General features: G+C 37.0%; 1 protein-coding gene across 1 annotated transcript in view; it reads right to left on the bottom strand.

Moving 5' to 3' along the window:
- The window catches only part of LOC104404811 (golgin subfamily B member 1-like), a 39,895-nt gene extending 19,252 nt beyond the window's left edge, over positions 1-20,643 (bottom strand). The window contains exons 1-19 of the mRNA XM_010013338.1: positions 20,590-20,643; positions 19,798-19,941; positions 18,205-18,351; positions 16,986-17,108; positions 16,232-16,399; positions 15,709-15,894; positions 14,113-14,235; positions 13,817-13,930; positions 11,664-11,985; positions 11,280-11,299; positions 10,727-10,844; positions 9,902-9,993; positions 8,820-8,970; positions 4,978-5,087; positions 3,687-3,777; positions 2,704-2,834; positions 1,070-1,179; positions 628-796; positions 173-277 (exon numbers count right to left, since the gene is read on the bottom strand). Of these exons, the coding sequence (XP_010011640.1) occupies positions 173-277; positions 628-796; positions 1,070-1,179; positions 2,704-2,834; positions 3,687-3,777; positions 4,978-5,087; positions 8,820-8,970; positions 9,902-9,993; positions 10,727-10,844; positions 11,280-11,299; positions 11,664-11,985; positions 13,817-13,930; positions 14,113-14,235; positions 15,709-15,894; positions 16,232-16,399; positions 16,986-17,108; positions 18,205-18,351; positions 19,798-19,941; positions 20,590-20,634 (2,469 nt within the window). The 5' untranslated portion in view covers positions 20,635-20,643. The remainder of the gene's footprint in view (positions 1-172; positions 278-627; positions 797-1,069; positions 1,180-2,703; positions 2,835-3,686; positions 3,778-4,977; positions 5,088-8,819; positions 8,971-9,901; positions 9,994-10,726; positions 10,845-11,279; positions 11,300-11,663; positions 11,986-13,816; positions 13,931-14,112; positions 14,236-15,708; positions 15,895-16,231; positions 16,400-16,985; positions 17,109-18,204; positions 18,352-19,797; positions 19,942-20,589) is intronic.
- Positions 20,644-22,798: the final 2,155 nt, after the last annotated feature.

Here is a 22,798-nt window from a genome sequence, read left to right as displayed (position 1 = left end):
TGAGCATTTAAGGTAATTCTTAAATTATTATTTATTCTTTAGACTGTTTAAGCATACAGAAAGTTTAGTGTATGAAAGTTTCAGCAGTTAATGCTGTTTTTTTGCTGGCATTTAAACAGGTTGTGTCAAAAGAACATAACATTTCTTCTCTTATTTCATTTTAATGAGTTACCTTTTCCTTCAGTGTAGCAACTTTTTCTGTTAGATCACTGATGACTGTTTTCTGCTCAGTGTTCTCCACTTCATACACACTGCATTTCTTTAAGGCTTCATTCAGCTTAGTATTAAAAATAAAAGGCAATGTGATAGAAATATATAGAACTACATTGAAATTGTGATGTTAGTTTTACAATATTCAGTTTACACAACAGTGTGGTTTATACTTTGAAATTAATGAACGAGGATAACTAATCACCTCAATAGAACATAAATACTTTCATGCAAAGCTCTGTGTTGGGCCCAGGAAATCCTTACACCCAACTTAAAGCAAAGCAATTACATGAACAAAACTGTAAAGAAACAACCTTCAGATAGGAAAGACTGTAATACTGCTGCTGGGACACAAGTAGAAACTTATGCCTGATGCTCGCCAGTTCTAATACTACTATTTAACACAATAAAACTTACTTTTTGCTCAGCATGCACAAACTTTTCACCAAGCTCTTTGTTCAGAAGATCCTTTTCTTGAAGCAGTTTCCTCAAAGTTTCAATTTGTTCCAGTTTTTCTGTTGTGCTCAACAGTTTTACTTCTTTTTCTCCAAGGGAATTTTCAAGGAAGCTATTTCTGTCACTTAAGCTAAAAAGAAAATACATACTTAGACATTTTGAAAACAAAGCTTGCTTTAAGCTTTATAGAATTATAGCCCCAAACTATTTTCTTAAAAGAATAATCATTTTTTACATTTTCCATTTAAACTTCCAAGTACAAAAATAACATCACTGCAAACAGAAGCAGGATTCAAGTAACTCTTTCACAGGTATTTGAAAAGATTATACTTCTCATTCCAAGTTTAAGCTTAAAGCAAAGAAAGCTAATCCTGTACAGAGTTGTAAAGACTCTTTATTTTACCCTTTAAGCTGCTCATTCAAGCTAGAGATCAAAATCTGATGCTTTTCCATATCTTGTTTTTGTTGGTTGCGTAACTGGGTGAGTTGAGTTTGCAAACGTTCATTTTCATTCTGCAACAAAACAATAATGAAGAGCATTATGATATACAAACACCCAGAACAGCATGAAATAACTGGAGTCATGAAAATCTGACTCTTCAGGGGATTCACATCCTACACAGGAGTAAGAGACTATTATTCCAGCACATTAGCAGATATCAGTGCAAAATACAACACTCCTATCACAAGTTCAGATGTGATATTAGTCAGACAGATGTAACCCACCTTGCAGAAATACCTCCTTTAGCATGAACTCAAGAATGATTGCTTATACCCAAAACAACACACACGCTCAGACTGTGTTAAGGCAGCTTACTTATCTTAACAGGGGAAGCCAATGCTTTGAAAAAATACTTTCCTCATTGGTTTCAAGATAGCACCAAACTGGTAATTTTTTTGGGCCTATATTTTCAAGTTGAAGGAATGCAAAATATGAGGGATTGTGGAGAAAAAAAAAAGAGGAAGCAAGCTTCATTCACACAGCTTTTGGTTTTTTAACACAATACAAATCTCCTACTCTAACCAGATCCACTGCACTGCAATTCAAAAAGAAAACCACAAACCAAAAAGATCTTACAACAGCAACCAAGTAACCCAAACCCAAAAGCAAAACACATATCCAGAGTCAACAGCAAATAGGACAAACAGGGCAAACTTGTCACCACTAATGAAAATAAGCTAGCCTTTTGGAAGAGGCAGAACACACCTGTACCGCCCTCAATAGCTGCCCTTCTTCATCTACACCAAAGGTTACCTGTATTGAAAGGCTTTGTTACAAGATTCTCCAGGAGTAATTAATATAAGGTTGTTTTTCATGTTAGTAACATTAATGTGCAACTTAACAGATAAAGATCTATGATTATTTGTAAACCTTATTTGCACTAAAATGACACAACTGATCCCTTACACCAAGAGTTATTCTCAAACGTATTCACTTGTCAGTCAGGCAATATTAAAAATAACTTTTCTGATAAATATTTACTGTACCATTCCTTTTGGTGCCTTCACTGAACAATTTTACAATACAAATATATATCAAATCAATATCTGGGGTCTAGATTGTATATCAGAATACTGAAAAATTATTTTTCTATATTTAAACAGTTTCTTTTCTATAAATGTGTGTGTGTATAGACAATAACACACACATACATTTACAGGAAAGAAATTCGAGGGATGTAAGAAGAGGAAGACTTATGCCAGTAGTAACAAAATCCAATTCTGGACCTTCTGACAAAGGCCCTACAAAGCATAATGAAAATCATGTTGGCTTTCACTCTGTTTTGTCAAACAAATAATAAAGCTTACTTCCAAATAAGTCTCTCCATGCGCTGAACAGAAATGAAAGGCTTCAACTTCAGAGCATAATAGAGTACATGTACACTCTGGCAAAACAATTATCAAGCAGGCTTTAGACATTTTTGTTAGCTGCAAATTGATGTTTTTGTCTTACTGTAGGTTATGATTCTATGAATACAGACAGAGAATAAAGTGATTCTCTTATATCATCATGTTTTACACACTGCGAAAGCTCACCTGAAGAGCCTCCATTCTCCCTTGAAGCTGAAATCTGTCTTCCAAATCCTGACAACGCTCTTCTAGGAAGAGAATTTGTTCCTGCAGTTGATTTCTTTCCAATTCCAACTCTTCAACCACACTCCGCAAACCTATTTAAGTCAAAGAAGGAGTTATTTCAAGAAGGGTCTACTAAAATTCCTGAAGTCTAGAAATGGTTTCAGCTTCTTACTCACAATTCTCACTGCTGTTGGGCACAATCAGCTCTCAGCCATTTCCAGTGGAAATGCCTGAGGCCCTGTGTTTCCAAAAACCAGATGTCAAAAGTACCCTGAACTATTGAAAAACCAAAATAAAGTTGCATAGCTCAAGAACTCAGAATGGGGCAGAAATATTCTAAACATTATTGTGGCTCAATCAAGCGTGTGGCTCCTGTTCCTTTAGTCGTAAGTTAATCATGTAATTGCAGGGTCAGGTCTTAAGTAATTATTAATAATCAACCTGGTGTGTATCAAATGAGTCTATTCCACTTTAATAATAAGATATATTTGCAGCCTTTACCATCTATATAAAAACATAAGCATTAAAAAATAAGAATTTGATTTTTAAATTAAAATCATACAGCAATGGAACACAATTCTGCTTTGCAACACAACTGTGATGTAAATTGGAAACACATTCACAGGAACAAGACTCATAACTTAAAAAACATATGATCTTGCCACAGAGGGTATTTCATAAGCACCAAGGCTCAACCTTGTGCTTGGTTGTGTATTCTAATTCTGAACCAAAACTAGGCAGTTCATCCAGCACGCACATGCTTTAAAATGAAAAAGAAAAGGCAAGCCAAAAAAATTCAACAAAGATTAGAATACACCACAAATGGGTTGTTAGTTGAATTTGAAAACAAAAATAGACACAAAATACAGATGCTGTGCATGCTTTAATAAACTGTCTAGTCGCTATCACACCTGCATTAGGTGAAGTGTACTCTGGCCACCAACCTCCCATGTTTTCTCCTTCAGCTGAATCAGTGCTATCCAAGGTGGTGTTCAATTCTTGAAAGCATTGTTTTCTATCAAAGTTGTATTCTTCCTATGCACGAAACATGAGAATGAAGTTTAAATTAAAGAAGAAAGGAAGCAAGGGTAAAATACGTATTATAGCATCACAGAATGTGTTGGGTTGGAAAGGACCTTAAGACCATCTAGTTCCAACCCCCTGCCATGGGCAGGGACACCTCACACTAGACCACGCTGCCCAAGGCTCCATCCAACCTGGCCTTGAACACTGCCAGGGATGGAGCATTTACCACTTCTTTGGGCAATGTGTTCCAGTGCCTCAGCACCCTCACAGGGAAGAACTTCTTCCTTAGATCTAACCCGAACTTTCCTGTTTCAGTTTAAACTCATCACCCCTTGTCCTATTGCTAAAGTCCCTGATGAAGAGTCCCTCTCCAGCATCCAACATATTTAATAACAGAATAATAATATATTCTGTTATTAAAAGCATAGTTTCAATTTAAAGTCCTAAAACTCAGCATGGGAATCAGGTGCTTAAAAGTGCATGGAACTGCTGTGGACACTGGAGTAACCTGCCCAGTTTCCAGCTTTTATTTCCAGAAAAGCCAAGTCTCCCACAGGATTTCTATAGTAGCTGCCAGGCCTTTGAAGACACCCTCAGGCATCTGAAAGGCCAGTGAACAAGTATGTCTGGATACCTTAACTAGTCCCCTGATTTCTAGTTAATAGGTTGTCTGAATCTCAGACTAAAGTACTGGAGTTAACTAAACATTAAATTGTACTTCTAGTGGTATGTTAATGTGACAATGACATGCAATTTTTCTTACAAAAACTATCATCTTTTTGTGCAAGTTACAGCACCAACTACACAGAATTACACCTGAATGAACTGACACTACTCAATAGTTCTTCAGCAAAGCTCCACCAACAGAGAGATTCATAAAGATTATATCTAAACCAAAGAATGCTTTAACATATTAAGCATGCACACAGCTTCAAGCATTGGAGTGAATTACTCCAGAGGGAAGCTCATTAGTTTTCAGTGTAAAATTAAGTAGATTCAAGGAAAGAAGATGCGTGATGCATTGAATTTCTTACCTTCTGGCTACGTCTGGTTACAATCATCAAATTACCAGAGTTTGCAGTTCCGTAAGTAATCTAAGTTCTTAAGTCCTTAATGTTTTTGAGTGTAAAATACCATACAAATAGTAGTACTTTCCATATTTTTATTAACATAAGAGATAAAAATAAACTTTTCTCTCATTTAACCCACCTGAAGCTTCCTGTTGGTTTGATTGCTTTTTCTTCTTGCCTGCTGCAGCCTGCCCATTCCTTGAACTGTGGTCAGTTCCTCCTCCAGCTCCTGTTCCCCTGAGACCATGGCTGGATCAGAGCAGCCAGGAAAGAACCAGTCATCCTCAATCAGTTTTGTGCCACAGGAATGCAATTACATTTATATCAGACACTACTACATGAAAAGAGAGGCCAGGGACAGGCTGAAGTCCCTATGAACGACTGACAGGAACAAGATTAAAGAAGCAAATCCACAGCATTTACCTTGTGATTTCTCTCCAACATTACTCAACTACATAGAACACAAAACTCAAGTTTGCATATCTCACTAAGAAGCAAACTCAAGTCTAACTTTACTTCTTCATCAACTCTAATTGAAGACTTTATATAGAAGACTAAAAAGGGTGAGGTTATGCTGATACCAGAAAAAAATGCCAACCAATACAAATGCTATATTACATCTCATTTCAATTTACCAGGTTAAAATATACCTCATTTGTATGAGAAAGGCTGAAACAGCTGTGGTTTTTAGAATGTGAACAATCAGTTTTATGGAGATGACACGTGTTCTTTTCAACTTTGATTTTAGTATTAGCCATAAAGCCAGATCATTCCAGGAAGTCACAAGCAGGTGTTACACTGCAAACTGGCATCAAACCATCTTATCACAGATTAGCAATACCATTCTTTTTAAGACAAATACAGAATCACTTGTAAATAAACACACTGCATAAATTCAGTATATGAAAGCTTAGGTATGCATCCTGTTCATTGTTAGAAATGAGTTTTCATTTCAAGTACATTCCCATCTGTTTTGTGATACGACAAAACATGTTTGGGGTAACAGATTAGGAAACAGATGTTTCATGCAAAGCAGACAAAACAGAACAGCCAGCAAACAGAAGTGAAAGCAAAGGTGGCTCCATACTTTAATTGAAAGTTAGATTACTTAGATAGTTACACATTTAGCTTTCAATTTAACCACATCAATCCACAGTTGTTCTCACAGCATGCGAAATTCAGAGAACTTATGTTGATGCATCTGTGAGGTTAATACCAGAAGTAGGTGATTCAGCCCTACTGGAAGCACTCAACTTCCAGCTGAGTTGTCCAAGGAGTACTTGGACATATACCATAATGTCATTAACATGCAGTTCAGTAACACTTCCTAGATTTAAGTTCTTCCTGTAATGTTTCAAAATTCCATATCTAACATGTTGTCAGAAAAGATTAGAGGAAAAAAGTTTAACAGAAAAAGAAAATTAATGACCCTTTTAAAGCAGGTCTGTTAAACTGGGCTTTAATTCTGGTTTTAATTCCCCTTTGGCTTCTGGCAGTGTCACTTTAGCAGCATTCATGTTACACACCTTTGTTTATTTTCCAGTATAGATTTTACAACTTTAACTCTTATACGTACTTCTTCAAAGCTGTGAAAATCAGTGCCAAATGTCGATCACAAGCCTTAAACCTCTGTTTACAAGAGCTGTCACTGAAGTCAGCAAAGTGATTCAAGAAGCAAGGAAGGAACTTAATCCCTCCTTTGGAGGGGAAAAGAAATAAATTCAATTTCTTGGACAATCAATTTGATGTGGTCTGGGTTTAAGTATAATCAGAATGTACAACATGCTGTCCTTTAGGAACACAAAAATATTTAGGCTTTTAAGTATTTGATAAGGAAAAAAAGAATTAAATTATCAGTATCACATGAAAAATCAAAATACAGAAACCAGAGCTTTACAATTACTTAGAACACTTAATCAAGTGTTAAAACGCTTTATGTTAAATTATGCATTAATTTACCAACAATTAGTAAGTAAATACATTTGCTAATGTTTTACAACAGCTTAAGGAGCTTTTCAATTGCAACTGTATCTAATGCAAAATCTGAAAAGCTTTGAGAATACTCATCTACACACATCTAAGTTAACTAATGATGCATCTCTATTTCCTATTCACACTTAGTATCACAATCTTTAGTGGTCTGCAGAGGAAAAAAGCCTTGGTCTTAAGTGTAATTAGTACTGTTGTCCTCTACGCTTTTGCAGCTCCCCACACATTCAATCCAAAAGAGACAATGACCACATATGGCAAATTGTCACAAACTATGATGGAATGAATAGTGAGTTTATATACCGCTTAAAAGGTTGGACTTGATCTTAAAGGTCTTTTCCAACCTAGCTGCTTCTAGGATTTTTTATTGGTAGCTAATATAATTGTATGCAAATTCCTGCAATTTATGAGATGGAATATAATTGTGGTTTGAGGTTTTCTTAAATACTCCTGAATTTTAAGTCCTACTTAGAGTATTTAAATGAATTTGCTTCTTACTTAGTCACGACCACTTGTAGCAAGTCAAGAAGTTTTTCTCTAGATAAGGTTACAACATAAATATGGAGTCAGCTGTTACTACAAAGGAAAATGAGGATGATTTGGTTAATATAAATAAAGAAACAGGTATTGCAAGGCAGGAAAAAAGTCAAACCCAGCATTTGTTACGTGTATTGATAAAACCCACATACCATCAATGGCAAATCTTATAAGGTACTGTTGGCAATTTCCTCCAAAGAAGCCAAACCAGGAGAAATCAGCAACAGTATATTACAAGTTGCCATTGCTGCAGGAACCTGCATGCACAAAACTGATGGGAAACTCTGTTCTCACTGGCTGACCAAATCGCAGTGTAGGGTAGGAGTGGAGGGGGAAGGGACGCTGAGCGCTCACCAGGTGTAACGGCAGGAAAAAAGAAACAGAAAGGTCATGCTTATCCCAGGGGAAAAAACACCAAGTCAAACATGGACTGACACAGATGAAGGTCTACAACTGGTATTAAAATTGCATGTGGAGCTGTAGTTACCACAGGTGAGGTTGTTTTAATGAAAGGAATATTATTCTCTTTCCGTTTCAAAGCATTACGTGTGTAAATCCCTCAAAAGGAAGAGACGTGATCCTTAAAGCATTTCTGTGCTTCCATACTGAACTTCCAAATTGATCATGTAAATGAAAAATGATTCAGCTGCAAATTAACTGGATTAATTCTGATGGTAGGTTGTGTGCATTCAAATTTTCCATTAATTCCCACACAGTTAACTAACAGGATGAAAATTACATTATAGTACTAGTTGGCATGGAAAAAAGCAGTAAAAACTACCTGAAATTTAACCAGACTTTTGTAAGTTTTAATAGAAGCTGCTTCACTTTCTCATCATTGTTTTCTTAATAATTTAGAATACTGTAAAACCTGAGATCACTTGAAATGTTATTTTCTGTAGGTAATTTAATATCTTCAATTAGCTTCAAACCATTGGAGGTGTATGTTATTCAGGTGACCTACACAAGTTACACTTACTAACAGATTACTAAATACTCTAAGAAGGGTTTCTCATTAATTATGTTTAAAGGAAAACTCCATCTCAGGTACATTCTACTAAAGCACCACCTTCATTCATCAAACTCAAGCCAAGCCTATTGTTCTAGGCAGGCATCTTTAACATTTCAATGATGAACTTTTTATCACTGAGCATTTGTATGCAGACAATAAGCTTTCAAAGCAAGTTCAAGCAGTCTTACAAAGCAGCAACTCAGATGACAAACAGAATGAGTGCATCTACTTATAAAAATGATACAAAAAAGACGAATGTATGAAAAACACAGATCCAAGAAATAGGAGAAATTGCAAGTTTAAGCAATTTCAGTTACAAGTCTTATGACTACAGAAATGAGTTATGGTGGTGTGCCATCAATTCAGTCTGAACTACTGCATACACACACGTACATATATATGTGTATAAAGATGATAACTGTATTGTATATAAAACAATTCACCTTCTCTCTCCTCCTCAATCTGAGCCATTCTCAAAGCCATAGCAGATTTCTCCTCCCTGACTGGATCGCGCAACTCCTCTGACTCTTGTACATTTTCTTGCCATTCCAAGAGCTGACTCTGCAGTTCATCCACACTACCTGATTCACTGGCCTACACAAGAGAAATTGAGCATTAAAATATATTTACCAAATCCCACTGCAAATGTAAATAACATTTAAGTTGGCAAACCATTCCCAGAGAAAACAATTCATTATAATTCACCACGTTGTATAAATAAAGATCTATGAAATTGATGACAATTGCTATCGTTGGTTATGTAAAAATCAAGCCTCAGCAATCTGTAAAATATCAAGTATTTTTAACCAAAAAATGGCTTTTTTAACCAAAATTTTTTGTAGCATATTATCATCTTAGCAATGTTTGAAAGTAAAGCAATATCCACCTGTCTTTATGAAGGATAACAAATCTCTATTAACTTACTTTCCACATGAACAGAATAGAAATGTTCCTGCCTTTCCATCAAAATAAAAACTAGGTTAAGATTTTACCAAATAAATCCCAGCTTCTCCACAAAATTTGGAAAAAGCAATTCTTTTTTTAGCAAACTATAATTAACTGTTTCAAACTGGCCCTGCCACTAGGGCTGTACAAAGATACCATGATTAATGTGTGCTGTTAATCCATGTAAAGACCTTAAGCAATGAGTCTTCTCATTTCTGAGTCTTCTCACTTTCTTATCCAGACCTATACATTCATCAAGGTTACAGCTATTATTTCCTTCTGAAAGCTCTTCACACTGTATACAAAACAATGCTTTGATGACGTGTGTTACATGTAACTAAACAGTAAACTGCTTGGAAAAAATGCAATTTAAGGTACCTGGCAAAGTAAGTAAAATCATTCTTCTAAGCAATTCGAAGCCTGTCACCTTGTAATCCAACTGAACAGCTACTGACACAGCCAATTCCATACATCACTGAATTCATTTTCAGCTCCAAAATCCAGCTAACACACTCCTCAAAGTCTAATTAGCACTGCTTGAGTGAATCAGTAACTCATAGAAACCAGTTCTAAAGTTAACCTGTGAAGCTGCCCTCTTTGTAACTTGGTCAAGATCAGCCTGCAGCTTCCTTTGCTGCTCTTCATAGACTTCCAGCTTAGTCAGCAATTCTTCTACAAAAAACATAAGAAAATTGGTTCATTAGGACACAAAACTAATAAGAAGATCAAAAAAAATTTAAAAGAAAGATTCAAAATGAAAATTTAGATGATAATTCGTTTGAATTAGATGACCTCTCTTGGGCTGCATTATGCACCTAGCCATGATACTGTCTTCTTGATTATTAAATATTGATGAGTGCTTTAAATCTAAGCTGCTAAGAAGTTAGACTGTTGAACTGAAAATTCTACTGTTCTCCATTTATAGAAAGGACATCAGAAAAAATAACACAAGGTGAAACAGAAAAATCTTCTCAGAGCTCTACTTTAAACTCTCTGAGGTTTTCAGCAAAAATTCTCTTTCAAATCCTTACAAAACAGAAGAGAATTCTTAATTCACTTGCAACTCACTGCTCTCAGAAGTTTATTGTATATACTCTGATAAACTCTCCAAGTATGTTGGCCTCATTTTTCCTTCTAAGAAGATGCTTCTGCAACTTCTTGGAAAAGTTTACACCTATTCTGCCTAAGCCTAAATGTAACAAGAATTACACACAGCTCGATGTAAGGGAGGAAAAGCCAAGCTGTAACTCTGACTCAAAACACTCTATGCTTTTGTTCAAAGTTGCATAAAGTTACTTCAAAATCTATTTCAAAAAAACATACACTTTGAAAATAAAAATGAGAAAGCTCATTTATCTTTCTCTTTACTTTGAATCATCTGCAAAAGATAGATTCTTTTTTTTACCATTTTGAGTTCTGATTTCATGTAACGACTGCAGTTTTGACTGGAGTTCTTCATTTTCAATTTCTAATTCTGAGATACGACTGTTTAAGGCAGACACATCATTATTCTTTGATGAAAACTAAAAGAAAAAAGAGTTAGGAGTTTTCAAATGAATCAAACACCAAAATCACAGCAAAGTCAATTAGAATAGCTGGTTTTCTAATCTTTGAAAGTGCAATAAATCAGCTAATCTGTAACAGATTTACTCCTCAATGCTGGTAACACCAGTTTATACCAACTTTTGTTGAAACTTCACTCTGTATCAACATTTTATGTCAATGCAATTTTCATACATTAATTCCCATATAAAGATACTTTGAATAAATTATTTTAATATTCTATTTACCCCATATTTTACTTTTTTCAGTCACATCTCCAAGCACAGTAGTTTAGAACAGCCATAGAATATTAAACACAATGTTACACATACATTTTTTAGTTCATCCTCCAGTTGTTTGATTCTTGATTTAGACCAAGCCTTCATTTTCAAAAACTTTGCTTCAGATTTGCTGGCCTCTTCTGTTTTCAATTTCACTTGTGCTAAGAAGCAAGATGGAAAAGAATTATTTAAACCATAGAAAGATTACTAATATGAGATTTACGTTCAAATTCTTTAACAATTGCAAGTTATACACTTATATGAGACAATTACATCTATAGAAAAACATAACAATAAAAAATGCAGTAAGAAATTTATAGTTCATATGATTATCTCAGTATTCCTATAACCCTCATGATTACAGTATATGATCAGAGATACCTTTTAATTAGCGTGGCAATATCTCTTCCACTAAATTTAATGTAGTTCTACTTGCAAGAGGTATGAAATTGGGAAACAGTACATAACAGCTGGGAGCAAAGGAACCCTTCATGTGCAACAACTCTTTCAATAGGATACCTTCTAAGTCTTCCATCTTCTCTTTGGTTATAGACTCCAGATCTCCATCTTCTTTTGACTTAGTCTGTCCACTACCACTTAACTCCTCCACTTGTTTCTTAAGCTGAAACAGGGCCTGATCCTTCTCTTGCAGCTCAGTTTCATGTTTCTCTTGAATTTCATGCAGTTCAGCATTATACTTCTCCTTAACTTTCGTCATTTCAAGCTCGTGTTTCTCCATCATGTCTCTTAACTGGGCTCTCATTACATGTTTCTCAGCATCCAGTTTAGACTGGAGGTTTTCTTTTTCAGACAGAAGACGTTTCAGGTTTTCATTAATCTCCTGGAAAACAAACAGAAGAAAAACAAAACTCGCCTTCTATTTTAATGCAAAGTATTTTTATACCACTATCAAATATTTTAACTGTATTACTACATACACTATAAACAGAAATCAGGGCTACTGTGGTAATCTGGCTCTCCTACAAAAGTTCTGCTATTCAGCTCTGACTTTCCAAAACTGAAGTGGGGACTTGAGCAAAACGGCATCACTGTTTGATAGCAAACTACATGCAACCACTCCCATAGGTGAAAAAGGAGTAAAAAAGAATGGTTGGCTCTATGGAATACTAAAAAGAAACCAAACAACAAACCCAGAAGCAGACCTCTTTAACAGTGATCTCAAGGATTAAGAATGCTCACTAAAAGGCCACCCAGGTCTTGTCACCTTCGTCCATTAAAGCTGGCAAACTGATCTAGTTCTTCTTTACAATATTTTGTTGCTAACTAGTTTTCTGCTAATGCTTATTCTCCTTTTAGTGCCTTTAAATCAGTCATTTTAACACATAAAGAAGTAGAAAAGACCACTGTAGCAGAGCAGTCCACTCACATCAGTCCTGCTGTGCAAAACACTACTTCCATGACGCATAAACCTAGGATTATAAACTGCCCAAGTAGAGATGCAGTGCAGAACAGCATAGGGAATATTTCCAAAACATAGTTAACTGCTTGGGAAGTTGAAGATTTGGTTGAAATAGCTAAAATGTTGGACCTGGCAACCCACACAGGCTATAATGTGCCTGCTCCAGCAGAGTCCCTAATACCTATCTCAGTGACCGCAAAGTCCTTTTTCTGGACTGTTGAACTTGAGCAGCTGCACTCAAAGGCTATAATCAGGGTCATGATAGATGCTTGAACACAAAGAACCTTGATTAGGTATTGCTATTTGCAATCATTAGAATACAGCAAAAGAAAGGCACACAACAAGCAAAACACTCTCTTTGGGGGGAAAAAAGTTAAGCCTCAGTTATAGCTCTTGCTGCAGTCTCTAACTAGAGAAGCTGAAATCTATTGACAGTAGAAAGTCTTCCCTACATGGCACATTCCCAAAATTAATCAAGACAAACTATGGGTGAGAGTTGACAGTTTTGTATTTTATGGACTTTGCTTCTCCTTTAAATTAATTTTCTAACCAGAATCAGTATTTACTTGCACAACTATGGTTGTGTTATTAGCACGTGCCAAGGCCTCCAAAGAACTGCCTGAATATTTTATGCAAAACTATCTTTTGTGCACAACCAAACAGCTTTTTGAACTTGTAATTGACCTGATCAGTTAGTTCTGCATGTATGCTATTGAGACCCCACTTGCAGCACTGGGTGCAGTTCTGGTATCCCCAACATAAGAAGAGCATGGAACTGTTGGAGCAAATCCAGACGCAGCCACGAGGATGATCAGGGGCTGGAGCACCTCCTGTATGGAAACAGGCTGAGAACGTTGGGGCTGTTCAGCCTGAAGCAGAGAAGCTGCGTGGAGACCTCAGAGCAGCTTCCAGTGTCTGAAGGGGGCTACAAGGATGCTGGAGAGGGACTCTTCATCAGGGACTGGAGGGACAGGACAAGGGGCGATGGGTTTAAACTTAAACAGAGGAGATTTAGGTTAGATATAAGGAAGAAATTCTTTATTGTGAGGGTGCTGAGGTGCTGACACAGGTTGCCCAGAGAAGCTGTGGCTGCCCCATCCCTGGCAGTGTTCAGTCGAGATTGGATGGGGCTTTGAGCAACCTGCTCTAGTGGAAGGCGTCCCTGCCTGTGGCAGGGGGGGTTGGAATTAGATGAGCTTTAAGGTCCCTTCCAACCCAAACCATTCTGTGATTCTATGATTCTGTTTCTTACTTTCAGTTGCTGGTCCTTGGCATCCAGTTCTTTTTGCAAGACATCTATCACCTGTGTCCTTCCCAGCATGACTTCTTCCTTTTCATGGAGCTTCTGTTTCAAGGCCTTTAGTAGCTAGCAAAACAAAGTAAAATCAAGCAATCGATGAAGGAGTTAAAACTTTTAGAAGAAAAAGACTATCTTTATTTTCCCAAGCAGAGATCTGAACTGTGCTGCAGAGGTTAGTAATTACATGATTCCAAATTGCCATGTCTAACTAAATCAAAGCAAGCTACTGGGTTTCCAAAGCAACATACCTGTTCTAGGTCAGCACTTGCATCAGATTTAGCAGCTAATTTAAAGAGCTCCTGCTCGTGCTTTTCTCTCTGTGCCTGCAGTTCCTTTTCCTTTTCATGGATAATATTTTGACACAAACGTACCTAAAAACACAGAGAAAGTAAATATGAAACCAGTCCACAAAGGGATACTAAAAGTACACTGAATTGTCTAACTAAAAGTACAGCAAGATAATGTATTCTATTGTAAATCTGTATTTTCCTTCCAGTTAACTGCAAATATACTGATCAGTCAGTGATTACTGATGTCAGTGGTGCATGTAGATAAACCTCCAGCCTGCAGAAAATTTGTCTCAATTCCACTATAATACACTTCAAATGAGAAGCATGGTACCATTCATTTTTGTTTAATGTCACAGATCTCCACCTTTCTGTTTTGGATGCCACTCTCCTCAGACTTATAATTTCCAGAAGATTATACTGATTACGTTCATTTCTAGCAAGTTGCCATTGATTAAGCCCAAATGGCAGCTTTGAACCATAGTTGTCTCCTCTTCAAAACCCTGTATTCTACTTCCAATGTGTCTTGGTCCATCTTAATTTTTTTATAAGGACTGGATATAGCTTTTGGAATCTCACTAATGATATTTTGAATAAATTCACATAAAGGCCTACCCAGATTCATATCAGAGTGAGGAAACTGTGCTCATGAAATGGCTTTTACAGTCACAACTGTTTGCTTTCTTCTTTCTTCCCTGTATCAAAACTGATTTCTTGTGTGCTGCTGAACAGGTGTGGTCATGATCAGCATCAGAAGTAGTTTTTTTGTTACAGATAAAATAAATTCAGACATCAAATGATGTGGGGAATACTGAGATAAGTAGTTTCACATACGGTAGAACTCAAGTGCCGAGGGATCAGGCACATCACATTGGAACTTGAGATACAGCTTCCAAGAGATCTGGAAGAACTGCTAACACGAAGGAATGGGCAACATGCTCCCTAGTTCCACCTTTTCTTTCTACGTATTATTTAATAAGTTGTTGTTTGTCTTGCCCTGTCAATCAGCTGCTAACTTCCAGAGAAGTTTCCCATTAAGTACACCAAACTTCTTCAGCTCTTTCTCAATCAGGAGGAAAACAATTTTTTTCCCATGCTCTCATAGCAAGAAGTGTGCCAGACAGCCCACAGCACAAGTGAAAGCCATCTGTCAAACTGCCATTTGTGCCAAGAATGGCTGCAATAATCCAAAACCACTACCAGCCCCTGCACGCATGCATTTTTGCACCTTGAGACACGAGAAAGAGATGTTTGGAGGTCGTTCAACTGGAATTCTGCACGACCCATTTCTCTCTCTTGCACACTGGTGCCTCCATGCCCAAACACCACCCACATCCTAAAACTCCTTTCTGGCCCAAAACTTTCAGGTTCAATTATCGCCAGCACAAACTACCTGCTGCTTCATTATTCTCATTTCATCTGAACATCATACAGATCTTTACTCAAAAAACATCCAAAATTAAAAATGGCATTTAACTATTGAGCTGGAAACATTACAGCCAAGATACTACTTCTTCCACCAAAGAATGTAAATATTTTTTCAGTGCATTTACTTACATTTTCCATATATGTGGCTTCTTTTCCCTGGAAACGCTCTCTTTCTTTGCTCTGCATATTTTTAAGACTCTCAATCTGTTCCTGGAACAGGCTACATTTTTCTTCACTGTCTCCAACCTTCTTGGTAAGGTTCTGAACTAGAACCTGCATGCTTTGTAGTGAAGACTCCTTAACAGCCAGCTGATTCTTTAGAATGCAAACAAAAAGACCATTAAAAGAATAGACCCAGAAAAAAGAGAGAGAAGCTCTTCCCTCAGTTAAAGCAACATTAAACTCAAAATCAGGTTTGGTTTTACTTTGAAAGAAATTTTTCAGCAGATTCCAAAGTTGATAATAATATGTATAAATGGTAGTGACAAAAGAAGTAAATAAATATAGATCTACTAACATAAATGAAAATAATCAGTAAAGAAGTTTTATTCACATGACTGTGCTTCAGAGAAGAATCCACTGTATAAGACATCAGAATCCATTGATTCCTTGAAATGTCTATGGAGATTTTACATTTGAACTGCTAATATACCTTCAATTCTTCATTGGGCAAGAATATTTCATTGGCAACACCACTTGATCCACATGCTGTCTGTAAATCAATGATATAGGCATCTCTTTCAGCTAACTTCTTTTCCTTCTCTGCCAGCATGGCATCCATTTCAGCCCCACGACAGCGCTGCGCCTCCAGCTCAACACTCTGAAAATGAAAACAAGAACAGTTTGCACTGTTTCCTTATTGCCTGCATTAGGGCACTGAAAAAATGATAATCAGATTTAGAACCTGGTTCAATCTTAAGTGGAATCTTTAATTATTGAACCTTTTCTCTAAAATAACTTCAGTATTTGCTGCCACTTTCCACAGTGAATAGACATGTCCACAAAACACATTATGGCAGAGAACAGCTACAAACCTTTACATCGTCTCTTGCCTGTGTTTCTTCCTGTCATAACTTACTATTGCAACAAGACCCGAAGCAAAACAGTACAAAGAGAACATTAACCCACAATGTTTGTATTTGTGTTTCCTATTCTATTCATTTTCAAATGACTACAAAAGCATGCTTGAGGATTCACTGCTCGCTGAAGACATAGTGACAGAATTCTCACTGCCTTTGCTCAGGCAGGTTGCAGTGTATAAATATCTCTGTCTACTCAACAGAAAACTCTCGGAGTATCTGTTTACTAACTTAAGATATAATTAAATATTTAAACAACTGTATTGAAACATAGTCCTATAGCACAGATGTGAAAAGCCACACACTTGGCATCACCTAAAACACCACCTTTTTTCGTAGCTCCTCATTTTTCTGTGTGATCTGGGATTCTAGTTCTTCAATTCTCCTTCTCAGTACTAATATTTTCCCACGATTTGCCGCTGCATTTTCCTGGTCACCATCTTTTGATGCCTGCAAAAACAGGGAGATTTGTATTCCGTAAACAGGTAACACCTGACTTCTGTATCTCTACCTATTCAGATAATATTGATGAGAAAAAGTGGACTTTACTCATGGCTTGTGTTTCAGTTCTCTTACATATTACATATTCCATGTAGAAGCTAGACATACCAGGCACAGAATTTGTATCAAACTTGTAGAAGATCTTTGTATTTCAATTATTAATGATAATTATTGCTGCAGAATGGAGTGGGACATGCAATAATGGCTTTTATTTCCTCTGGCAATTATAACCCATATAACATGTCAAGCGCAGTCCATGTAACTCAGAGGGAAAAAAAGATTATTTGGGGGAACAAAGTGTAAATGAAACTGTTCCCAGGCACAGTGCTTCTAATCAGAGTTCCAGTAGGTGTAACTACTGAGTTATAGAAAACATTTGCTGTTAGAAAAGCAATCAAGTGCAGTTGCTAAGAACATGCTTTATTAGCAAAATAGCATAAATAACTACCTCCTGTGTCTCTTGAGTACCCTTGAAGACTTCAAACTGATCTGTTTCTGCTCCCTTTAAACATACCTTTAAAAGAACAAAACCCCTAGAAATATTAAAGCCTCACTGAAGTTATTTTAGAGGCTGTATGAAGTTAAAACATGCCATGTTAAAGAAATGCAAGTCTACTCACAGAACTGCACCACTATAAAAACACTGATCATCTAAATGAGACCTTCCAACAATTTACATTTTGCTACCAAGGACACTTTCATATTTCCATTTTTATCTTAGACATTGAAGTAACAAGTTATGTTTTGTTTTCATTTCTTCCCATAAACTTATCTTCCTGATCCACATGAGTTAAGATTTTGAGCTGCTACTAAGATGGTTATTTTACTAAAACAATTTGAAAGGAATGTACAGTTTTCTAAATTTCTACAGAAAGAGAAAAGAAGAATGAAATAGAAATACACAGGTGGACTGACAGCACCCACAAACTCATCCTAATCTGACTCAGCTCAAAATTTGAACTTGGTTCCACATTTGAGTCCAGCACACAAAACTGTCTGCAGCCTTACAGAAATTATGTCTGCTTTAAAACATAAGAACACTTACCTTCTTTTGTTCTGCTCTTGCCTCAGAGCCTCCTGATACTGCTAACTGTTTCTTAAGTTCTTCCAACTGTGAAGTTAAGGATGCAACCTTAGCTTTGTTTTGTAGTTTTAACTTGGAAAGTTTGGCATCAGCAGATTCTTTCTCCTCCTACAAACATCAAAGTCATGAAGTCATTAAATTAGCTACATGAACAACTACATCCTCCAACTCTTCCATTAAGAGAGAGAGACCTAAAGTCTAAAAACTAATCTCCTTCCCCTGAAAAGACACATTCTAATGTCACATGCAACAGGTCTGCATACATGAAACAACCTTCCTTTCATTATTTAAACTTTCTGCACACAGTTACTATTATAGCATAGAATCCAGAGCATTATGATGTTAGAAAACATCCTATTTTTCTGGTAGCAATACAAATTCAGGGCTTGATTATTTAACAAGAACAGTTAACTCATAATACTATAAAAGCATATTTGATTTTGTTTAAAGAGTAAACTTCTGTCCTGGGTTCAGCTACAGCAGTAATTTTTTTCTCCTTCTTAGTAGCTGGTGCAGGACAACTTCATTTACAATGAGTTTTAGAAAATTCAGTATTTTAACACTTGGCTGTTTGTGTCCACAGAAGGTGAGTCTCCTGCAAGAACAGACTCACCCTATGGCTGTTTAAAGAACAACAGAATAAAGAATAACAAACCCTCAAAGTCTTCAGGATATTAAATATAAACTCTTTCTAGTTTGATGCTCCTTAATGCCAATCAAAAGCACAAGGTAATATCTAGTAGCATTAATAGTAAGATCATTAGGAAGGGGGCCTACAAGGATGCTGGGGAGGGACTCTTCATTAGGGACTCCAGTGGTAGGACAAGGGGTAAGGGCTTTAAACTTAAACAAGGGAACTTTAGGTTAGATATAAGGAAGAAGTTCTTCACAGTGAGGGTGCTGAGGCACTGGAATAGGTTGCCCAAGGAAGTTGCGAATGCTCCAGCCCTGGAGGTGTTCAAGGCCAGGCTGGACAGAGCCTTGGGTGACATAGTTTAGTGTGTGGTGTCCCTGCTCACGGCAGGGGGGTTGGAACTAGATGATCTTAAGGTTCTTTCCAACCCTAACTATTCGATGATTCTATGATTATACAACAAAAAGACATATATAGTGGAAGGAGAAATAAAAGATTATCTACAGAAAATCAGTTTGAGGTGAGTTGGCATCTCACTAAATGCCCAGCAATGAGTTAGATGGTGGGTTTCCCCATATTTAGCTAAAATGACCAGACACCTCTAGCTCTTGGAAAGTCAGCCTGTCCCTTGCAATGCTTAAGTGTGTCTGCTCATGCAAGGAACACACATTGTAATGTAATACCAAATCCAGTTACAATTTTGGAACAGAAGACATACTGGCAAAAAGCAGTGATGTTCAGGAACCATAACAGCTCACTGTGACTAACTTGTCACAGTTGTGTTCCTACAGTTGTGCTCCTTGTATTCCTAGAGTTGTCATAACTGACTAAAAGCTTGTCTCTATGAAAACAGCTCATGATAAACAGGACCAAAGGGTTTTTTTAAACAGTCTTTTTTGGCAAGAGTACATGCAGGGTACCTTTAACTGAAGATCTTTATTCCGAAGCTCAGCATCCTTCTCCCTGACAAGCTCCTTTAGCTGTGTTACCAGCTGTTCAGTACTTGTCAGCTGGTCAGTCAAATCTGTCACCGACATGCTGCTTGCATCTTGTGAGCCTGCAGCCTGCAGACATCAAGTACAGTTTGAACAAACAAAATGGTGCAGACAAGACTGCTCCTGCAAGAAGTCCGCAGCTGGTGTTGCTTTGGGGGGTTTTAAACATTCAGTAGATGTTATTAAAGTGCAGCACTAAAACTTACATGGACTATGTAAGTACCTATACCACGTTTAGCAAGTTTGATAAACATGAGATTATAAATCTTAGAAACTGGTTTAGGAATATTAGTTTGAAATACAGCAAAACCATCAAAGCACCTCAGGTATCTAAAACTGGATTTCCTTACTGGATTTGCACTGTAACAAACAATAGTGTTGCTGAACTCAGCAGCAATAAAAATATTGGTACTGGACATGCTATACCCCAAAAAATAACTTGGGATAAATCTTATGTAATTCCTACAGATGTTTTCTTAAAGCAAGATAAGCATGGTGAAGAGGAATAGAGCAGCTGTGTTACATGCAAGAAATTAAATACCAAGTAGCAAGCAAGAACCCAACCTGACTTTTAGAGCCCTAAAACTGAGTCATGGTAAAACTGGTTAAGCAACGTACTTGTGAAAGAGCAAATACACACCACTAGTATATCAACAAGTAAAGATTCTCTATGACATTCTTAAGAAAATATTATTCTAGTAGTAATTCAATACTTACTACTGTTTTGGAAGGAGAATCATCTCCACTACCCCATTTCCACATAGTTTCACGATGGCTATGGAAACATAAATGAAATAACACCACAGTAAGTATCAGTGACTCTCAGATAACTGTCATTAACTTTTACTTCTCTCTGCATATTTCACTGCAAAATGCTTGAAACTGATTTGTTTAATTCTGACCACCTCTGATCCCCACCACATTAGTACTTGTTGAGAAATGATGAAAGTATGTATGAAATATGCTAGCCAGTGAAGTGCCAATACTATCAAAAATAATCCAAAGAAGTCTTTAAAGCGTAAATACCATAAAGTATTACTCAGCATATTGCTTCTCCCACATATTAATAAAGATACAAACTACATATAGTTTGCTAGTATTTAACCTGACCTTACACACTGCCAGCCACTGCAATATAACAGGGGTTATATCAATGCATATTTCTATAAAATCATACATAAAGACTAAAAGCACTGAAGAACAAAGTGCTTTAAATGCCGTGTGACTGCTGCATATCTGAAACCTTTGATGTCACTGATCAGATATAAAAGGTCTCCATCTGAACCCCCAAGTGTTCCTTGCTTCTTTTGCTCCCAATCAAGTACCACAAACTTCTAAATGGCACCCAAGTACCAGACATATGTCTACATAATTGCAGTTTCTGACTATGGAAAGTGGCAGCTTTCTAATAAACACAAGTATAGGCTGCGTTTATTAATCCTGAAGATCAAGTAGGTACAAGGCAGCTCAAAGGTTTAGATCTTTACTGAATGAAAGTGACCAACTTAGTTGAGAAAAACAGGAAAAAGTCTATACAATATCCAATGCAGTAAATTCCACTTGTGTCTTGGAGGTATAATTTTAAGAACAGACTGAGGTATCTTGCTTAACTGAGGTATCTTGAGGTATCTTCTGGGTAATATTCCAAATAGCAGGATGAAGATGTTCAGTCATTTTCACTCTCAACTAGCAACATCCAGAGGCAAACACTATCTCCCTTCTAATCTGCACTACAGACTTTTGAAATATGCTCACGCAGACCAGTCATGGATTTGGAAAGCAGTTTATAACAAACACTAACACATAGCTACAAACATTAACACATAGCTTATCTTAGAGTAGTGAATTTGGAAAGCAGTTTACAAAACACATTAGCACATAGCTTATCCAATAATTTATGCAGAATGATAGCAGAGGCTGCCTTTAAAGCTGTTTATCATTTCAAAGCTAAAAGCAGGAATCACAGCCTGCAATCTATGGCCTTCGTTATCTACAAGGCCAAACTGGATTCTGCTAACAATCTTGTCTAACATTAAAATCAACAAACAAGCCACAGGCTTGGGGGGGGGGGGGGGAAATTACAGAACTTGCAAGTAAAATCCTCCCCTCATAACTACTCCAAAGCTGTAACATCTAATTTGTTCTTAGTGAAAAGCTCATTTCCAGATACATAAAAGAGTTACCCAGGTAAAAAAAGGACAAAATGACTCACTAGATGTAAAGTGGTGGTGAATTTGTATTTAATTTATGACTATTTTAGCTCCTTTCCAGCTCTGGTGCAATCACTTTTGCTCACTTCTTGTGCTACCTGAATACCTGAACTGCTGCTTTCTGATGTATGTACAACCTGAACGCTGGACCACTCAACTTGATCCCTTCTCCTTGCAGTACATGTAAACACAATTCAGTTAAGTTTTCCATTACCATTCCCCTTCCTTTGGCAGCCTATGTCCCAGACACAGCACTATCAGATATCAAGCATAAAAAAGCAGGAAGTCCAAATTATTTGTGGCTACCCTCTCCAAGGTTTCACAGTGACAGATAATTCGTATTTCCTCTCTAAGTCCAAACTGCTTCCCCTTACTTCCAAGGCTTGACATTGTTCATCACTGCTAACACCTCATCTTGCTCTCCATCCTGCACATTCTACTGTGCTGATAACCATTCTTTGCCATCCACTGCACAGTCACTTCTGTTAATCTCTTCTTTGCTGAAGGACAACAGGCAGGATAGTTGAATCTTTCACAAAACCCAAGAGATACAAGAGGCCCACTTAAGTTTTATGAAACAAGTTTGTTCTGATACTCAAAGTACAACTGAGGTTTTGGTTCTTATCACAACGGGATGTTACCAAAAAGAAAAGCCCCACTGGCAGCTTTGCTTTCAGACTGTCCATTCTGTTGTCCCAGCAGTAGCTGCAGCCAAA

Source organism: Nestor notabilis, unplaced genomic scaffold, assembly GCF_000696875.1.
Source record: "Nestor notabilis isolate BGI_N333 unplaced genomic scaffold, ASM69687v1 scaffold8424, whole genome shotgun sequence".
Classification (NCBI taxonomy): Eukaryota; Metazoa; Chordata; class Aves; order Psittaciformes; family Psittacidae; genus Nestor; species Nestor notabilis.
Note: the sequence above shows the minus strand (reverse complement) of the source record. Positions and strands in the feature narration are given on the sequence as shown.